Below are 19911 nucleotides of genomic sequence, written 5' to 3' on the forward strand. Positions count from 1 at the left end.
TCCTCCTTCCCTGTCCCCTGGGGGGGATGTGTGTGTGAACGCCCCTCCCATCAAGCCCCGCCCACAAAGGTGGGCCGACTGCCCTGGAGAGGGCCCACCCTACAGAGAAACTCTGTGAATTCTCCTTGGGGTGAAGAGAGTTGGGGTCCTGGGTTGAGCAACACTGTGAGAGTCCGGGGTGGGGTAGTGGGTGCTCCCCCCGCCTTTCAGCCCTGAAGGCGCCTCCTGTCTCCCCCCCTTCCCCTCCTCAGAGCCCACCTGATCAGGCAACAATCTCTGCTTCTTCCAAGCCCTTCAATTTCTCTCTCCTTACAGGCTGTAAGGGGTGATGTGCCCCCGCGGTCAAGCCCATCCTTTACGAAGGTTCTCCCCTATGAGACTCTCCCTGAGATGCCGACTCAGGGGCCCTGGGTCAGGCTTTGGTGGTGACGCGGACCAGGAGGCATGGTCCCCTCCCCCGCCCCATCACACCCTCCATCCTTGCCCCTCCCCCATCACTTCCCTCCCCTCGGTCCCCCTCCCCCACCCCATCACACCCTTCCCTATCACGCCCTCCCTCCCCTTCTCCCTTCCCTTCTCCCCTAGCTGGCCTGGGCAGCATTTGGGGCAGAGGAAACACCTCCTCCGTCCTAGGTCCAAGGTGGTGCCTCCCCATGTGGGTCATTGGCTTTTCACACGTGAAACGACAGGGCTGGACTCCACGACTGGCAGGTCCCCTCCGACCCTGATGTTCTCCCAGCGGGTGCCTCGCCACGTCCCCCTCCACCCTTCCTGGTCGGTCCTTCCAGGGCTGGGGCGCCGCCCCACCCCGCCACCTACCCGGACACTGTCCCTTGGTCACAAAGGGCAGAGAAGTCACTCAGCGCTTGGCTTTTAGGACGTTTATTCCGCACGGTCCCGGGGTGGGCAGAGGGGACTGGCCCTCTCCTCGGGGGGTGCGGCCCCTGGTCGAGGCCAGACCTCGGTGGGTAGGCGGGCGGTTAGAAGAAGTTGGCCACCCGGCGGAGGGACTGGACGCGTGCGCTGTGGGCCTCCCAGTCGGAGAAGCTGCGGAAGTCGCCCCTCTCCACCAGGTACATGCGACCCCGGTAGTTGGGCTCCTCGTAGAGAACCCACCTGGGTGGAGGGCGGCGGGGAGGGCGAGGGTCAGGGGCCAGGGCTGACCAGATCTTGGCCTCGCAGCCCCACTCCCCACCCCTGACCCACAGCCGCCGCCCCGCGCCCCTCCCACGCAGACTACACATCCTGGGGCCTCATCAGACAGCTTGTCTTGGCCATGGGCTTACATATCTCTTTTTCAAATTGAAGTCACAGGAGGCAAAGGATGAAGGCTCCATGGGGAGTGAGCAGAGTCTGGGGCCAAAGGTAGCATCCACCACGGGCAGCCTCCAGTGACCCCTCACCCCTCTGAGCCTTATCTCCTCTTAGGCAAAGTGGGGCCTGAAGTCCCTGTAGTCAAATCTTAGCTCCTACCTCCCTGCTTTCTTTTCTAAATAAGCCCCTGGGGACCCCCAGGGGTGAGTGGAGGTTGGGCCTCAGGGCTCAGGACACCTTCTACCCAAAGGTACGGCTCTGGCCTCACAAGACACAATTTAGCCAGCAAATGGTTGTTTTGGAATTCTCCCCCAGATCCCCAGGTGCCATCAGCTTGGGGCAAACCTGGAATTTCTGAAAGACCTTTGGGTCAGGGCCCAGGGCCCAGCAGCCAACATCAGCCATGCCAGGAAAGGTGGGGAGCGTCTTCCTTCAGTCCTTGGCATGACCACCCCTGGCACCCTGACCCCGTGCCTTAAAGGATCCCATAGATGCTGTGACAAGAGCTGGGCTCCTGGCACCCATGTTTTAGGGCTCTTCTGGGGGCTGGAGCTGAGGTCTGGGGAGACTCCTGGCTCCAGGGCGGGGACAGTCTGACTTGGAGCCAAAGGCCTGGCTGTCATCCCAGCAGGGCTACTCACTGCAGGGTAGGGATAACTTTCTGGGCCTCAGCTTGCTCCTCTGTAAAATGGGGACACACCATCCACCCAGCCAGGTAGATGGGGAGGAGATGCCCAGCTTGGGTGCCAGCAGGGGCTGTGAAACTTGGCCTGATGGGCGTGCACAGTGGGCGCAGAGACTTCTTCGGCTGGTGGAAGGAACAGGGCTTGCAGGGAAAACCCACTCAGCCACGCAGTCCACCAGAAGTGAGCCACCGTGAGGTACATCTCCTCGGGGAGGCCCGCTTAGGGGGGCTGGGCACTTGGTAGGAGACAGGTCCAATACAGGATCAGTGAGGGGTGGGCAAGTGGGCAGGGCCACCCTGCCCAGAGCAGGCTTCCCCTGGCTCAAGCAAACCATAGCCCAGCCCAATCCTAGAGAATGACTGTCTGCAAAGGGCCCCCTGCCCTTTGCACAGGGGGTGGGCAGGGGCCCTCTGGAGCCCCACATCCCCTCACCCTGGCCTTCCTGGGCCAGGGAGGTGGCTGGGGGAGGGAGGGAAAGGGTCTCAGGGCAGGGGACAGGCTGACCCTCTGCTGGGGGTCCGACCCACCCTGGCATGAGGTGGGTTCTACTCACGCTCCGTCCCCGTACGCCTTGATGGCGTTGACACAGTTCTTGGTCCAGCCCCGACTCTGAAGGAAGGGACAGTCTTCCTCGAACTCCAGGCACTGGCCCGTGAAGTTGCAGCCCTCGAAGATTTCTAAGCGGAAGTGTTCCCCGTGCTGCGAGCCCCCACCGAGAGCGAGGAAGGGAAGAGGGTGAAGGGAATGCCCACAGAAGCACATGTGAGTGGGAGCAGAAACTTACCCAGGGCCCCAGGGGCACCCAAGAGCTCCTGGGCTAAAGAGCTGGGGAGTGCCCCCACCCAGCCCAGAACTTGCAGATAAGATTTGTTTGGATGAAAGGCCATCTATTTCTTTAAAAAGATTCAGGGTCTCAAATCAGTCTACTCTCCTCTTTCTTTAACTAAAGAACCCAGGATCCGCCCTCGGACCAGCCTGGGGCACTGGGCTTCCTCCTGCCCAGACACACCACGGCATTCCTGTGCCCATCACCCCCCCCCCCCAACCACTCTCCCCGGCAACCCCGCCCCGGGCTGCAGGCCATGGGCAGCTTTTAAAGGATAATATTTTACAAACTGTAACAGAACCTTTTATTAAAACATGAAGCCAAAAATCTAAAACAAATAAGAGATCTCATTTGCTGAAATCCCTGCTGGCTCACTGGGCCGAGGACATACCCTCTTAAGAGTCCCCTGTATTTCCAAAAGCCCGAGGCGGGCCAGCTCCCCTTGGGCTCTGGCGCCGGAGGGGGCTGGGTCTACGCCAGAGCTGGCCCCAAAGACAGCTCTTTATGAGAACAGCATTCAAAAGATACCCGGGATAGTTTTCATACAAATAGCATTATGCAAGACCCAGGGCCAGCCATGGCAATTCCTTTTTTCCAAATGTCCATGACCTGATGGGAAGCCTAAGAAAGCATTCTTACAGTCGGAGAGGCTGAAGCCCAGCTGGGTTTGCAGCCCATGTGGAAAAGAGAGAGGTTGAGGGGTTTCCACTCAGGAGGCCCCTCCCCTGGGGTCCTTAGATGCTCGTCCAGGGAGGCGCTCCTGCAGACACAAGGCCTGAGATGCCCCATGAGTGGCTTGCCCGGCTCTCCAGAACCAGCCGTGTCCCACCCTAGCATCCAGAGCTCACAGCAGGCTGGTTAGGACTTGAACTTGGGTGACTCCCAAGGAATGGGAATGCCCGTTCCTCAAACCCCACCCTAGGGACAACCAGACACACAGTCCTTCACCGAGGAGGAGTGACACCCCGCATCGCCCACCCTGTGAAATGGCAGCCGTCTGCTGGGTCCTGTCCCCTAGTTCCCGCTGCCTGGCCAAGGATACCTAAGCTTCTTCCATCGGCCACTCCATCAAAGGCTCCCGAAAAGCATTACAAGGTGATCTGCCTGGTGTACACACCAGGCCCACGTGAGCCTTACTTTAGCTGAATGCTTCCCCCATCTGGTTGTAAATCCAAACTTCTGATGTTTCCAATAGCATCTTAAGTGGAAAATTCGGCAAGATTTTGGCATCAGAAATCGAAACTGATGCACGGCTGAAAACGTGGGCATGAAAACTCCCAGGGGCTCTCTGATTCGGACCCCACGCGTGAGAGTGGCTAGGTCTGTGTGGGGACACCTCGCTGTCTTAAAGATCCCATGGTCTCACCTGTTCCTAAAGCTGGGAGGGTCACCCCCTTCCCAATACCTGTTGCACTTCTTAAGCAGGCTCATGGAGCCCTGGATCACTCCAGCAGGAAGCCCCCCAGCCCCACGCCAGCCAGGTGGAGGACCCCGGCCCACTCACCATCCTCACGGGCCGACAGGAACCCATGTGGTCGTTGTGGCCGTTCCAGCGGTAGAAGTCGGGGTAGTCGCCGTGCTCCAGGATGAATTGCTGGCCCCGGAAGTCAGGGTGGTCGAAGCAGATCCAGGCCCCGCTCTCCACGCGGACCGAGTTCACCCGGTTCATGAAGCCTCGATCCTGGAAGTTGTCACAGTCCCCGAAGACCTCCAGCTTCCTGCCCGTGAAGTGCTTGCCCTCGTAGAGTGTGATCTAGGAGAGCCACGTAAGAGGGCACAGGGTTGGGTGCGCCTCTCCTTTCAGTTCTGGGAATGGACACTTGGCGCCCAACACCCCCCACTGAACCCTGAGTCCCCAGGCCAGACCTGCTGCATACACTAGGTGCTCAACCCTGTCTCTTGATCAGGTGAGAGACCACATGGACGGCAGGCTTGAGGTCAGCCGCAGTGCCCTGCATCCCCACCCTGGGGGCCTGTGGTTGAGCAGACAAATCTCAGAAGATCCGAGGAGACAGGCGCTTCCTCTTTGCCCAGGGGCCCCTGTGGAAACTGCCACTGCAGTTTTTAAACTCAGTTTTTGTTCATCGTTAAAACACAACATCCAAAGAAATGCTTCCAAAAGAAAACACTTCACTCGGGGCTCGCCATTATAACCAAATACTCAGTTTTCAGAAAGTCAGGTTTCTGGGACCCGTCTGCTTCACCGGACAGACTGAATCCAACAGAGCCACGTCAGGGCCCGGCGCGGGATTAACGGCTCAATGTTTTTTCAGTGTAGCTGCATCCCTTTGTGCCCTGGGCCACTCCTCCGGGTGACATGCATGTGTTAGATCTGGAGCTTTTCTAGCCCGGCGGTCAGTTCAGACACTGTGCTCCATGGTGATGTAGCACTGAAGGGTGGCCTCAAACTGGACACTGTGGACCAGATGGTAACCAGACCTATTGTGGTCATCATCTGGTAAGGGATAAAAATATCCAGTCACTGGGTTATACACCGGAAACTAAGCCAGTCTTGTCAGCTAACTGTACTTCAATAAAAAAACAAAACCAAACATGGACTGTATCAACCTCAAACTCACTTTCTGCAGAGGAACCTAACATTCCGACCATTCCGTAACTCTTCAGGGGCTTCCGTGGTGACTCAGATGCAGAGTCTGTCTCTGCAGTGCAGAAGACCTGGGTTTGATCCCTGGGTTGGGAAGATCCCCTGAAGAAGGAAACGGCTATCCACTCCAATATTCTTGCCTGGAGAATCCCATGGACAAAGGAGCCTGGTGGGCTACAGTCCATGGGGTCACAAAGAGCTGGACACGACTGAGCGACTAATACTTTGGGCTCCCAGAAGGGCCCTGGCAAAGTAATGCTGCCTGGGCCCAGGGACTGTGTTCATCCTGTGTGTGTGCCGTCTCTGATGGTACACCTGCCTCCCTGGGCCCCTCGGAGTTAAGTGAGGCCAGAGGCTTTGGCCAAAGGGACGTGCGTGGACTCGGAAGCTCTGAAAACCTCTCATTTCTCCTCTCTGCCTCTGCCGCTGTCAGGGTGTAGCTCTGCAGCACAGAGGGTGTGTGGACCATGGTGGAGGGGAGCTCTTGGGGCTGTTTGTTACTGAGGCATAACCTAGCCCACGCAGACAGATGTAGTAATACTCTCACTCACTAACCTTCAACGTAGCCCCTGGGGTCCAAAAGACAGGGAGCTAGAGAAGAGGGGAGAGGTCCAATTTACCCTCCTTCCTGCACCAGTCTGTTTGAAGGCTCTTCCCACCCCCAGATGTTCAAGGACAACTGGTCACCCACAGAATTCGGAGGCCTCCCTCAGATCTGAACAGTTGTGCAGAGAACTAGTCCCAAGTGCCCCTGGGCAGAGTCTGAGGAAGGAGCAGCCGCATTAGAACAGCCTCAGGGAAAGAAGCAGGGCCCAGGGCCTGCAAGGCAAGGCAGGGGTCCCCTACCGCAACCCAGGCACCCCCTCACAGCTCACCACTCTGCCTGCTCCTGCCTGGGGGTGGGGGTTGCAGCCCCAGAGCCAGCGCTTGCTGGAGGGGCTGGAGGGAGTGTTGGGGGTACTTCCTAACCCCCACATCACAGAGGTGCTCAGCCAGGGCCAGGCTACCCCCGGGTTGTCAGATGCAAAGGCCACCAAGCAGCAATTTGCCACCCTCCGCCCCCAGCCCCCAGCCCCCAGCCCGAGCACCAAGAGACACGGGAGGGGTTTCTGGGCCCTGCCGCTAGCACTCACCTTCCCCGAGCGCTGTGCCATGGTGCGCCTGGGCCGCCTGGAGTGCCAGCCCGCGGGCCGTGGGGGCCCCAGATATAGCGGGCGGCGCCCTGCTGGCTCAGCGCCGCCCCGACAAAAGATTTGCTGGGCCGGCTGGTTAGTGCTGTCGAGCGTGCTAAGCCCACGAGGGGCCGCCCGGCCAGAGCGACTCGCTCCGCCCCCGTCTGGGGGGTCTCCCTGGTGTTCACGGGGGTCACAGCGCCCGGCTCAGCTCGGCTCGGCCCCTGAGGCCCACTCTCTCTCTCGGGCTCAGCCTGCCTGCTGGTCCTGCTGAGTCAGGACCACATGCCCCCCGCTGCCCCCCGCTGCCGTGGGGCGGGGGTCTCCAGGCTCCCCTCCTCCTCACGGAGCCCTGAGCCTTCCCAGACGGCCGGCCACTCCCCTCTCCCACCCGGACCAGGGCTCACCCTGTTACTGAGTCGTTCTCTGGGTGAAGGATGGGACCCCAGGCCCCAGAGGGCAGAGATGACAGCCCCTGCCCACCACCTGCCCTCTTCTCTTGTCCAGCCCAAATTGGTGTACCCCCACCCACAGTGAGGCCAGACAAACCCAGGGTTGGAGTTCAGCACAGAGAAAGATTTCTTGCAAAGGAGAACCAGGCGACTGATGCTCAAAAGGCTGCAACTCCCTGGTGGGTTTCTGGTGTTTCTAAAGCAAGGTGAGGAGGAGAGTCACAGGGTGTGCGCTGATCAGCTCTGGGACAAGTCTCTGATTGGTTGATGGTGAGGTAATGGGGCAGTGTCACAGGGTTAACATGATCAATCCTCAGGCTCCAGTAGGTCTGGGGGCTGCAGTGCTCACGGTCATCAAGTAGTTAACTTCTTTCACTTGGTGGGGATTTTAGCATCTGTAAAACAACTCAGGAAAGGTGCACAGACACTGCTCCCTAGGAACTTCAGGGAGGGACTAAAGACTCTGTGACTGCCATATGGCTGATGTACTGTTCAAATTCTGACCAGTTCTCTTGGCCCAACTACTATGCATTTTTATCACTGCATGTTCACATCCTTCCGATCACTAATTCTTTTTTGTTGTTGTTAACTAATTTGTTGTTGTTCAGTCACTAAGTAGTATCTGACTCTTTGAGACCCCGTGAGCTGCAGCATGCCAGGATTCCTTGTCCTTAACTATCTCCTGGGGTTTGCCCAAACTCATGTCCACTGAGTCAGTGATGCCATCCAACCATCTCATCCTCTGTTGCCCCCTTCTCCTCCTGCCCTCAATCTTTCCCAGCATCAGAATCTTAGTTAATTAAAGTTAATTTATTTATTTTTGGCTGTGCTAGGTCTTCCGCTGTATCCATAGGCCTTTTCTGGTTGGGCATGTGGGCTCTTAGTTCCCTGACCAGGGATTGAACCGGCATCCTCTGCATTGGAAAGCGACTTCTTAGCCACTGGACCACCAGGGAAGTCCCCCAATCATGAATTCTTGAGCCAGGCTTTTGTGACTCAGCCGAGGCCTGGGAGACACAGCTTTTCTAATATAAACAAGAGGCAGGCAGGGGGCATGGGAGGAGGAGGGGGGCTGTCCGGGAAGGCCCCTTAGAGTCCTGCTCCCTTACGCTGTGGTCTTAATTCCCAGCTCTACCATATCTTTTCCGCTCCAGCAGCACCCTGGTCTGCACCCCCACCCCCCAACACACACACACACATCTCCATGTCTGGCAGTGGTCCTGAAGCCTCCGCTTCTTCTGTCTTGCTCCTGGAATCCTGTCCTCTCCCATCCCCAGTCAATGCTCACCCTCAATCTGTCGAACTGTCACCTGCCCCAACTTGAACCCCCCCCCCGCCCTTGCCGATGGGCCGCAGGGCTCGGCACCCAGATCACCCCGGATGGCAAGGATGAGTTTACAGAAACAGGCAGCCCCACCTCGGCGTGGGGCTTTCTAGGGCATGGAAGTTCTTGGCACATGAGAAAGGCTCAGAGACGGTTTGCGGAGTGAACAGAGTCAACACTGTGGCCACAAGATGCGCAGCCCTCAAATTGCTGGGAGATGAGATGTGCACACAGGAAACAACACGGCGGCCAGCTGGGGCGAGGGGCCCACATAAGCTTGAAGGAAAGAGATGTCATTTGGAGCAGGGGGACCTCGGAGGGCTTCCCAGGGCACAGGGCAGCGAGGAGCGGGTGTGGGAGCGGTCTGAGCTGTTCTCGGGAGGGCAGGTGTTATCACCATCACACAGATGAGACATCTGAGGTTCAGGAAAAAGAGGTCATGGATTCTGGGGGTTCAGGGGGCCCTGCCCCTGCTCTGGGAGGCTGTCACATATAGTTCATACACTACAACCGGAATGTCACCTTGCATCCAAGGGTCAGGCCTCCCAGGGGGCCCAGGCCTGACCCTTGCCCCCCACAGGCATCCACACTGGCCAAACCACACATTCTAGCATTTGCCTTTGGACACGGGCCCTGTTGCAGAATATAATTAAAAGCAAGTTCTCCCAACCCAGAAAGCCTGTCCATATAGGTTAAAGAGAAAGAATAGTTGTATTATTGACATTAAACCAAAAAGTGATGTCTCCCAGGCAATCTGCGGCAGTGACTGCAAAGACAGGGACATCTCAGCCTTCATACAGTCAGGGAGGCTTTCTCATTACGTACATGTACATGTGCTCAAGGTAAAATTGCTAATTTTCTCGTATCTGTACGCCCAGAGATAGGCTTTACAGTTCAGAGTAAGGTGATGGCTGAAGTTATGTCCTTTTCCTCCCAGGAAACTGGGAGGTGGGATGTTATTGTTTCAAAGAGATAGCTCCCAGCTGCTAGAGGAAAAACCTTCAGAATATTAGGATGGCAAGAGGCTTATTTAGCCGTCAAACTGATGCATATACATGAGAAAAAGAGAAAGGAATTCTGGAAAAGAAAGGAAGGGGAGTCTCTTCCCTTGTATTCAACTGGGAAAATTAAACCCTTTATTATTTTTTTTAAACATAGGCTTTATTTTTTCTAGCCGTTTTAGGTTCACAGCAAAATTGACTAAAAGTATAGAGAGTTCCCACGTCCTCCCCAGCCCCACATAAACAGCTTCTTCCACCATCAGCACCCCACCACCCCAGATGGTGCATTTCTTATAACTGATGACCCTATACTGACACGTCATTGCCACCTGAAGTCCATAGCTTACAGTATAATTCACTCTTGGTGCTGAGTTTTGACAAATATAAAACTATATGTATTTGTCATCATAGCGTCTTAAATAAGGAGTGTTTTCATTGCCCTAAAAGTCCTCTGGGCTCTGCCTATTCATTGCTCTTCCCCACTGTGCCCCAACTCCCAGCAAGCACTCACTTCTTCTTTTTTTTATAAAATTTAATTTAATTTTTTAAAAATTTTACTTAATTTTATTTAATTTTGGCTTAGCAGTGAGTGGCATGCAGGATCTTTAGTTTCCTGACCAGGGATTGAACCCGAGCCCCCTGCAGTGAAAGCCCGGAGTCCTAGCCGCTGAATCACCAGGGAAGTCCCACAAATACTTGTTTATGGGTAAAATCATGGGACAATTGGGGTTTCCCTGGTGGCTCAGCTGTAAAGTATCTGCCTTCAATGCAGGAGACATGGGTTCAATCCCTGGGTCGGGAAGAGCCCCTGGAGAAGGGAATGACAACCCACTCTAGGAATCTGGCCTTGGAAATCCCATGAACAGAGGAGTCTGGCGGGCTCCAGTCCATGAAGTCGCAAGAGAATCCGACACAGCTTAGCAACTAAACAACATCGGGACAATGGCTCAGTGCCGGTTACAGGTTATAAAACACCCCTGGGCCCTGCCAACTGAAGGCTTACCGCCCTCTGTCATTCTGACAAGCACCTTCAAATTTCCAAATGATCCCGGGGACCATTCTTGCCCTCTTCGAGGTTCACACCTTTAGTGAAATTGCTGGGGCAAGCATGAGCACACCTTCAGCTCCACGGGATACAGGAGAGGCCCCCCGACTCGTGGATTTGTGCTCAGCTGCTCAACGTCGTCCATCAGTACATTGACGCATCTGGGTTTGCTCCGCTGTTTACTGCTCATTCACATCCTTTGTCCTTTCCCCGAGTCCTTCCTGACTGGTGTGTGTGTGTTAACCTAAACCTATTACCTATTCCTTTGTGGTTGGTATGTCTATCAGCCTGTTATCCGATCCTTTTCGCGTCTGTATGTTACCCTCTTATCTATTCCCTTGTTGTGTCCATGTGTGTTTTAACCTGCCGTCTAACCTATTCTCTATCCCTTGGTGGTGTGTGTGAATTATAAAGACCTTTCCCCATCTGTGGCTTAGACCACTGGCCTGGGTCCTGTTGGACAGGCACGGAGGGAGCTCCTTTAGCCAGAACCTGTGCTCTGCTAAGGCAGCCTGTCTGTGGACCAGTAGGAGCCTGAACCTTCTGGGTGGAGGGGTGAGACATCCTCTGGCTTGCTCAGTGTCGGGCCCTACTGACCATGCTCTGCCCTAGTTCAAAGCCATTTCTGGGAGACCGGAAGACATCTCCCTCCACAAGAGGGGCCAAAGGTCTCCAGGGGGAGCATCAGATTGGGGCAGGGAAGGAAAGGGTGGGAGTGCAAAGGCCAGACGCCTAGGTCCTAGAAGAATCCCCTTGTTCCTCCCACACCCAATCCTACCCTCAAATACTGAGTGGATGAAGTAAGTGAAAGGTGCTGAAGCCTGACCCCTAGAGGTGGTTACAACAACTACACCTCCCTTTCCCAGGGAAACTGGGGCCAGGCTGGAATGGGTTTCACAGACCGCCCAGATGGTAAAGAATCTGCCTGCAATTCAGGAGATCTGGCTTTGATCCCTGGGTCGGGAAGATCCCCTGGAGAAGAGCATAGGTACCCACTCCAGTATTCTTGCCTGGAGAATCCCATGGATAGAAGAGCCTAGCAGGCTGCAATCCATAGCGTCAAAAACAGTCGCACACGACTGAAGGGACTTAGCACGCATGTACAGGGAGGATGGAGAAGCTCTACTGAGTCAGCAAAAACAAGACCGGGAGCTGACGGTGGCTCAGAGCATCAGCTCCTTATTGCAAAATTCAGGCTTAACTTGAAGAAAGTAGAGAAAGCCATGAGGCCATTCAGGTATGACCTAAATCAATCCCTCATGATTATACAGTAGAAGTGACAAATAGATTCAAGGGAATAGATCTGATAGACAGAGTGCCTGAAGAACTATGGACGGAGGTTCATAATATTGTACAGGAGGCGGTAACCAAAAGCATCCCCAAGAAAAAGAAATGCAAGAAGGCAGAGTGGTTGTCTGAGGAGGCCTTACAAATAGCTGAGAAAAGAAGAGAAGCAAAAAACACGGGAGAAAGGAAAAGATATACCCAATTGAATGCAGAGTTCCAGAGAACAGCAAGGAGAGATAAGAAGGCTTTCTTCAATGAACAATTAAAAGAGGTAGAGGAAAACAATAGATAGGTAAAAACCAGAGATCTCATCGAGAAAATTGGCAGTATCAGGGGAATATTTCACGTAAGGATGGGCACGATAAAGGACAAATGGTAAGGACCTAACAGAAGCAGAAGAGATTAAGAAGAGGTGGCAAGAATACACAGAAGAACTATATAAAAAGATCTGAATGACCCAGATAACCACAATGATGTGATCACTCACCTAGAGCCAGACATCCTGGAATGTGGAGACAAATGGGCCTTAGAAAGCATTACTACGAACAATGCTAGTGGAGGTGATGGAATTCCAGCTAAGCTGTTTCAAATCCTAGAAGATGATGCTGGTAAAGTGCTGGACTCAACAGCAAATTTGGAAAACTCAGCAGTGGTCACAGGACTGGAAAAGGTCAGTTTTCATTCCAATCCCAAAGAAAGGCAATGCCGAAGAATGCTCAAACAACTGTACAGTTGAGCTCATTTCGTATGCTAGTAAGGTTATGCTCAAAAATCCTTCAAGCTAGGCTTCAGCGATATGTGAACTGAGAACTTCCAGACTTACAAATGGGGTTTAGAAAAGGCAGAAGAGCCAGAGATCAAATTGCCAGCATTCCCTGGATCACAGAGAAAGCAAGGGAATTCCAGAAAAATATCTACTTCTGCTTCATTGACTATATTAAAGGCTTTGAGTGAGTCACAATGAACTGTGGAAAATTCTTAAAGAAATGAGAATACCAGGCCACTTCACCTGTCTCCTGAGAAATCTGTATGCAGGTCAAGAAGCAACAGTTAGAATTGGGCATGGAACAATGGACTGGTTCCAAATCAGGAAAGGAGTACGTCAAGGCTGTATATTGTCACCCTGCTTATTTAACTTCTATGCAGAGAACATGTGAGATGCCCGGCTGGATGAATCACAATCTGGAATCAAGATTGCCGGGAGAAATATCAACAACCTCAGATATGCAGAAAAAGATGATAGGGAATGATTTCCGTTCTCTGGAGGGTTTGCTCCTTGGAGGTTTTGCTAAAAATGGTCTTTAAAACAATCTAGGCCTAGTGCTTTTTATGTGGCTAGATTTTTTTGACTATGGATTCAATTCCTTTAACAGTCATAGTTCCACTGGGAGATTCTACCTTTTTCTTGGATCATATTTGGTAGCTTATACTCTTTCATTCTGTGGACCATCCGCTGAAATTTTCAGTTTTACTGGCATACAGAGTTCATAGGGGCTTCCCCTGTGGCTCAGTGGTAAAGAATCCGCCTGTAGTGTAGGAGACACAGGAGATGCGAGTTCGATCCCTGGGTTGGGATGATCTCCTGGAGCAGGGCATGGCAACCCCCTTCAGCATGTTGCATGGAGAATCCCAAGGACAGAGGAGACTGGAGGGCTACAGTCCTTGGAGGTCACAAAGAGTCAGACACGACTTAAGCGACTCAGCAGGAGCACCAGAGTTCATAGCATCTATTGACGATTTTTAAATGTTTTATCTGCCACAATAAGCTCTTTGCTGATGTTCACATCTGAGTCTATGACATTTGCGTCTGGCCATGGATCCTTTCCCGCCTGGGTCGAATCTTGAGAGTCCCCTTGGACTGCAAGGAGATCCAACCAGTCCATTCTGAAGGAGATCAACCCTGGGATTTCTTTGGAAGGAATGATGCTCAAGCTGAAACTCCAGTACTTTGGCCACCGCATGTGAAGAGTTGACTCATTGGAAAAGACTCTGATGCTGGGAGGGATTGGGTGCAGGAGGAGAAGGGGACGACCCAGGATGAGATGGCTGGATGGCATCACAGACTCGATGGATGTGAGTCTGAGTGAACTCCGGGAGATGGTGATGGACAGGGAGGCCTGGCGTGCTGCAATTCATGGGGTCGCAAAGAGTCAGACACGACTGAGCGACTGAACTGAACTGAACTGAACTGAGTGGATCCTTTCCTGCATGGGTTGAATCTGAGTCCTTCTCTCTGAACCTTCTTTCCCTTCTGCCCTCTCCCCCTAGGAGGGCCCAGAAAGATGAAAGGAGGCAGCCTCCGGGCAGCGCTGGGTGGGTGGCCCTTTCCCCCCTGCCAAAGCTGTGAGTGTTTTCCCACTGTGGGAAGAGGGTGCTGTCCCCTTTCCTTCAGCGACAGCATCTCCCAGGCCAGGGTGGGGCTGGTGGGAGTTAAATCAGCAGTCAGATGGCCTCCTCCGCGGTTCCTGTTTCCTTGGACTTCCTCACGGCATCCCAGAAAAGGAAGCCGGGGCTCCCATCCGGCACATCAGTCGTCACCAAACAGCTTTCACGGGGCTCCTCTGATCAGGGATCTCCGGCCCAGGTGGCGCCTCGCAGAGCCCCCCCGCCAGACAGGAGGGATGGAGATGCATGTCCGTCCCCTGAGAGGCCAGGAGACCGGCACTTTTGGCGCTTCGAAGGGGTGGGGAGCCCCTGAGAGGTAACACGGGAGCTGTGGGTGGCCAGTCACCCACCCGGGGCGGGGAGCGGGGTGGGCGGAGAGCCGGAGAAAAAATGCAGGCCTGATGCGCCCCTGGGGGGATTCGGACGAGCGGAAGGGCCAAAGGGGGCGTGCACTTAGACGCCGGGTGCCATCTGTACCCCCATCCCCGCGCCCTTGCGGACCTTTGAGATGTTAACACGCCCAGCCCCAGGCAGAGAGCCCCCTCCCTCTCCTGGGACCCCCTCCCGCCCCTCTGTTCTCGCCGCATCACACCCGCCCTCGCCCTCACCGCCGCCCCGCTTTCAGATTGCCCGAGAAGGTGTCGCGCGGAAGATGAGAGAAGGAACCACGGACAAGCTTGAGGGTCACGGACGAGGACTGCGGGCAGGGCCTCCGCCCCACTCCCGGACCTCTACCCACCGTCGTACCCGCTAGAGGCTGCGGCTGGTGCAGAATGTAGCAACAAGGGCTCCGGGGCCGCGCCTCGCTCGGACTCCAGGGACAACGGAGCAAACCCGGCCCGTGGTGGGGGCTGCTCTCAGCTTGGTCCGGCACCGGACTCATCCGACACACCGGCAGCACTTAAAACGGCTGTGTCGTTTGGGGTTAAATCACATGGCGCGGACAACGGGCTGCAGGTGCTACCTGGGTAATAAAAATTGTTAGGAAATACCCCCTCGAGACTGAAAAAGAATTTTATTTTTCTGTCTGAAAGCTGGAAACTTCTCATTCTGTGGTGGAACGCCTGAATGCAACTCAAGAAACAGGCATCACTGGAAGCAACCTGTTAAGTTCAAATGCCTCTTCATTTTGCAGATGGGGGGGCGGGGCGGAAAGAGGCAAAAGGTGGATTGTTGAGCCAGCGGCAGAGGGAGGGCAAGACGGAGGGTCCCTGCTCTTCTCAGCAGTCAGCCCAGGGTCGCTTCTTTATTCCAGGGGCTGCATCCTCCCCAGGGGCTTACATAAAGCAGGCAGTGTGCCCCCCTACCCCCAGCCCCGCCCTGCGGCCCCCCACTCAGCAGCATCAGGAATGGGAAGTCTAGATCTCGACCTCAAACTGAGTCTGAGCCTGCATGAAGCGCCCCGCCCCCACCTTGAGCTGGCTCTGAGGGTCACACTCTCCTGCGTGTCCTCTGTGGTCAGGCCACTCTGGATGGTGGCTCTTCTCTTGTTCTCCGTCCATCCTGTACCTGACCAGGGCCGCCTTCACCTACACCCTGCTCACCGGACGCCCTACACCCTGCTCACCGGACGCCCACTCCTGCATCCTTGCCCCAGGCCCCCGCTGGTGATTGTTCTCATCTGAGGGGTAGTGGGTGGCTGTCCCTCTGCTCGTTTCCCTGGTAACTGGTGAGTCAATGTGACGGTTCGCCTCTGATTGGTTCCCCTGACTCCCCTTCCCCACTGGAAGTGAAGCCTGCTGCCATGTCCTGTCCGCTGTCCGTGGGCTGTCACTTCAGGACCTTGCCTCCAATGTGTAAGCTTCCCCATCCATTAAACAGCTGTCTCTGTCGCTGGCTCCAGGCTCGTTCTTCGGCCTTGAAGCTGGGCCAACCCAAGCCCTTGTAGGCCTCCGGGTGCAGCCCAACAGTGCACACGTGTGTTCACACGCATGTGTCTGTGAAACGTCTGTGGAGGGGGGCAAGGGAGACCCTTAGAGACCCTGTGGTCCTCGTCTTGGTTCTCACACAGGTGTGAGGGGACACTGGGCAGCCTGGTGTCATAGACTGAATATTTGTGTCCCCCAAAGTCACAGGTTGAAATCCTAACCCCCAGGGTGGTGGTTTTAAGGGGTGGGTGTCGACTAAAAAGAGGCACAATGTTGAGTCATGAGTTAAGTTTTATTTGGGACAAAATGAGGACTATAGCTCAGGAGACAGCACCTCAGATAGCTCTGACAGACTGTTCCAAAGAGGTCATGGGGGGAGGTCAGTATATGTGATTTTGGTGAAGGGGGAATTCAACACGATCGAGCGCTTACTTTACGAAAGGTTTTCTGCTAGTCACGAGGAGCTGATGTCACCACGAAGGGAGATAGTGCTTTTCTAGATATGAGGATTGAGATGGAGGTGGGCACTGCAACCCGCTCCAGTGTTCTTGTCCAGAGAATCCAGGGACAGAGGAGCCTGGAGGGCTTCAGAGCCCGTGGGGTCGCAGAGTTGGACAGGACTGAGCAACTTAGCACACGAGGACGTAGGGTCTTCAGGAGATATGTCGTCATGAGAGTGAAAGGTACCGTTCGTTGCTCAGTTGTGTCGACTCTGCGATCCTACAGACTGTAGCCCACCAGGCTCTTCTGTCCATGGGATTTTCCCAGGCAAGAATACTGGAGCGGCTTGCCATTTCCTTTGGCAGGGCATCTTCCTGACCCAGGGATCGAACCTGGCTCTCCTGCATTGCAGGCAGACTCTACCAGCTGAACCACTGGGGCAGTCATGAGAGTAGTGCCTTATAAAGACCCCGGAGACCGGCCTCTCCCCTTGTACCACACGAGGACGGTGTCCGTGAGCCGGGAGGCAGGCCTCTCCTGACACCCAGTCTGCCAGGGCCTTGATCTTGGACGTCCCAGCCTCCAAAGGGGAGAGAGAAACCTCTGCAGTGATGGGCCCCCTGGTCTGTGGTGCTGTGTGAGCCCAGCCCGAGCCGGCCTGGAGAGCAGTTGCAGCCTCTCTGAGCATCAATTCCCCGCTGTAAACCTGAGAGTCCCGGCCACTTAGGTTCCCTGTGCTTACAACAACCAGCTCTTTCTGGTTTGGCAGACTGTCCTGGTTTTCAAAGTCAAGCCTTGCAGGACCCCCGAGGGCGGCCGCAACGAGTACCAGAAATGGAGCGGCTGAAAACAGCAGCGATGCCTTCTCCCCCAGTTCCAGGGTCTGAAATCTAGATGCTTGCAGGCTCCAAGGAGAATCTGTTCCATGTTCTGGGTTCTGGGGGTGCTGATGCCCCCTTGGCATGTGGCTGGGTCACTCCAGCCTCTGCCTCTGTCATTACACGGCGCTCTTCCTCGGATCTATCTCTCTCTGAGTCCAGATTTCCTCTTTTCATAAAGACGCTGGTCGTTAAACAACCCTACTCTCATTACACCTGCGGAGGCTCTCTTTCCAGATAAGGTCGCGCGCACAGGGGCTGGGGATCAGGGCTACAACACGGCCTTTTGGAGGCGAGAACTCAACGCCCCTCGAGGGCCAGGCAAGCTGGGCCGGTTGGTCAGCCTGCACACTCTGAAGTTCTGAGCCATACGACTCCCACCTGTGTCCCCCCGTAGTCTGAGGTATCATTGCCTAGGTGAGTGGTTCTCAAAATGTGGTCCCTGGATCCCTACCAACAGCAGCAGCAGCCCTGGAACTTGCCAGAAATCCAGATGTCTTCAGAGAATCAGAAACTCTGGGTGGGGGCGAAGGGGGGTGCGGGGCTTCCCTGGTGGTCCAGTGGCTGAGAATCTGCCTTGCAAGGCAGGGACAGGGGTTTGATCCCTGGTCAGAGAACTAAGATTCCCACATGCTGCGGAGCGATTAAGCCCGTGCACCTCAACTATTGAAGCCTGCAGGCCCTGGAGCCCAGGCGCCACACCCGGAGTCCGTGTTCCACGATGGAAGATTCCCCATTATGCAGCGAAGATCCTGACACAGCCAAATAAATAAACAGATAAACTCGGAGGCTTCCCAGGTGGCGCTGGTGGTAAAGAATCCTGTTGCCAATGGAGGGGACATAAGAGACACAGGTTCGATCCCTGGGATGGGAAGATCCCCTGGAGGAGAAATGGCAACCCCCTCCAGGATTCTTGCCTGGAGAATCCCACAGACAGAGGAGCCTGGCGAGCTATAGACCAGGGGGTCACAAAACAGTCAGACACAGCTGAGCACACTGGGGGTGAGCCCCCCACCCCCAGCCCTGTGTGTTCTCCTGAGCCCTCCCGGCGGCTCTGGAACGAGTCAAGTTTTGAGAACCAGCGGTCAGCAGAGGGGCTGCACCCGCAGGCATCACAGGGGCGTCGGTGACGACCCAGAGCTCTTCCGCTGGTCATTTGACAACTTCATGCGACGGTGCTCCAGTTACAGGCGCAGAAAAGGCTGTGCCTCTGAATGACTTCTGCTCTGGGATAATGACAATGCACACGTCAGAGCCGAGGAATGTAGCCTTTCCAGCTGCGCCAGCTGTCAACACCAGGCTGGCCCTCCGCTTAAGCCTTTTAGGGTAAAGTTCAGGGCATGTCACTCTCACAGCCTCAACACACGGAAAAAGCCGGATGACCGTGTGGGTTTACTTGGATCCTTCATTGGTCTGTTAATGATGGGAGCAGAGGGAGAAACCAAAATGATAAGAACACCAGGAAGCCGGTGGGAGTGGCTGCCGGGCAGGGCCGCTTTGCTTTTGGAAGTAATAAATCAAAGCTCTGCCCAGGCTGTTCTTGGGCAGCAGCAAGAACTGGGTGAAAGGTCTTGACTCCTGAGGCCATGATGTTTCCAGAATCCTATTCATGCCTTTAAAAGATGAGCTGGGAAATTCCTCAGCGGTCCAGTAGTTAAGAGTCTGTACTTCCAATGGGCTTCCCTGGTGGCTCAGCTGGTAAAGAATCCACCTGCCATGAGGGAGACCTGGGTTTGATCCCTGGGTTGGGAAGATCCCCTGCAGGAGGGAAAGGCTACCCACTCCAGTCTTCTGGCCTGGAGAATTCCGTGAACAGTATAGTCCATGGGGTTGAAAAGAGCTGGACATGACTGAGCAACTTTCGCTTTCAATCCCAGTGCAGCGGGTGAGGCTTTGATCCCTGGTGGGAGGACTAAGGTCTCATATGACCCATGGAGCAGTCAGAAAAAAATAAAATAAAAGGCATAAAAACAAAAGAGATGTTTAAAGGAAAAGGTGAGCTAGGTCCAGCATGCTTGCCTGGAAAATTCCATGGGCAGAGACGCCTGGTGGACTATAATCCATGGTGCTGCAAGAGTCAAATAGGACTCAGCAACTAAACAATAACACGAGGAACTTAATGTTGATGGTTCCAAACTCATATCTGTATCCATTAAACCAAAAAAAAAAAAGATGACCCAGGAATTCCCTGGTGGTCCTGCAGTTAGGACGGTACTGCTGAGGGCCTGGGTTCAATCCTTGGTTAGGGAACTAAGATCCCAGGAAGCCGAGCTGTGCAGCCAAAAAACGGCAGAAAATAAAAGATGAGCCAAGTGCATTTCCCAGGTTGTAGCAGAATGTGGGAGCTGGAGGGACCTGGAGGTGTGACATGACCTCAGGGGAAGGACTGATGTCCCCATTTAGAGTCTGAGGGGACGCATTCTCTGTCCCCCCGCCAGGGCTCGTCTACCGAGCAACCGCAGGGGTCCACGGGGTGTGTGCGGGCTGAGTGCTGTGGGTCCAGAAGGACCTCCCATACATGTGACCTGTGAACTCCGGCAGACTCAAGTGTCTTATCGTCTTGTGTTCTTGATACCTGGGGCCGGACTGGTGGGAAACTTCCTGGTAAACTTGCTTGTGGAGGAGTT

The 19911-nt window shown here is 54.7% G+C and overlaps 1 protein-coding gene and 1 long non-coding RNA gene across 2 annotated transcripts; one reads left to right on the plus strand and one right to left on the minus strand.

Moving 5' to 3' along the window:
- Nucleotides 1–866: 866 nt before the first annotated feature.
- On the minus strand, nucleotides 867–5067 carry CRYGN (crystallin gamma N). The gene is made up of 4 exons (XM_069588880.1): nucleotides 4693–5067; nucleotides 4331–4579; nucleotides 2554–2699; nucleotides 867–1116 (listed from the first exon to the last, which is right to left on the minus strand). Exons 1-4 carry the CDS (start codon nucleotides 4699–4701, stop codon nucleotides 981–983), a joined length of 540 nt encoding a protein of 179 aa, XP_069444981.1. The 5' UTR covers nucleotides 4702–5067; the 3' UTR covers nucleotides 867–980.
- A 9169-nt stretch (nucleotides 5068–14236) lies between these two features.
- Nucleotides 14237–15930, plus strand: LOC138439787 (uncharacterized). Its single transcript, XR_011256806.1, has 2 exons — nucleotides 14237–14413; nucleotides 14723–15930. It is a non-coding gene; the product is annotated as an uncharacterized lncRNA (long non-coding RNA).
- The last annotated feature ends 3981 nt before the right edge of the window (nucleotides 15931–19911 follow it).

This window comes from Ovis canadensis, chromosome 4 (genome assembly GCF_042477335.2).
Source record: "Ovis canadensis isolate MfBH-ARS-UI-01 breed Bighorn chromosome 4, ARS-UI_OviCan_v2, whole genome shotgun sequence".
In the NCBI taxonomy this organism is placed as follows: Eukaryota; Metazoa; Chordata; class Mammalia; order Artiodactyla; family Bovidae; genus Ovis; species Ovis canadensis.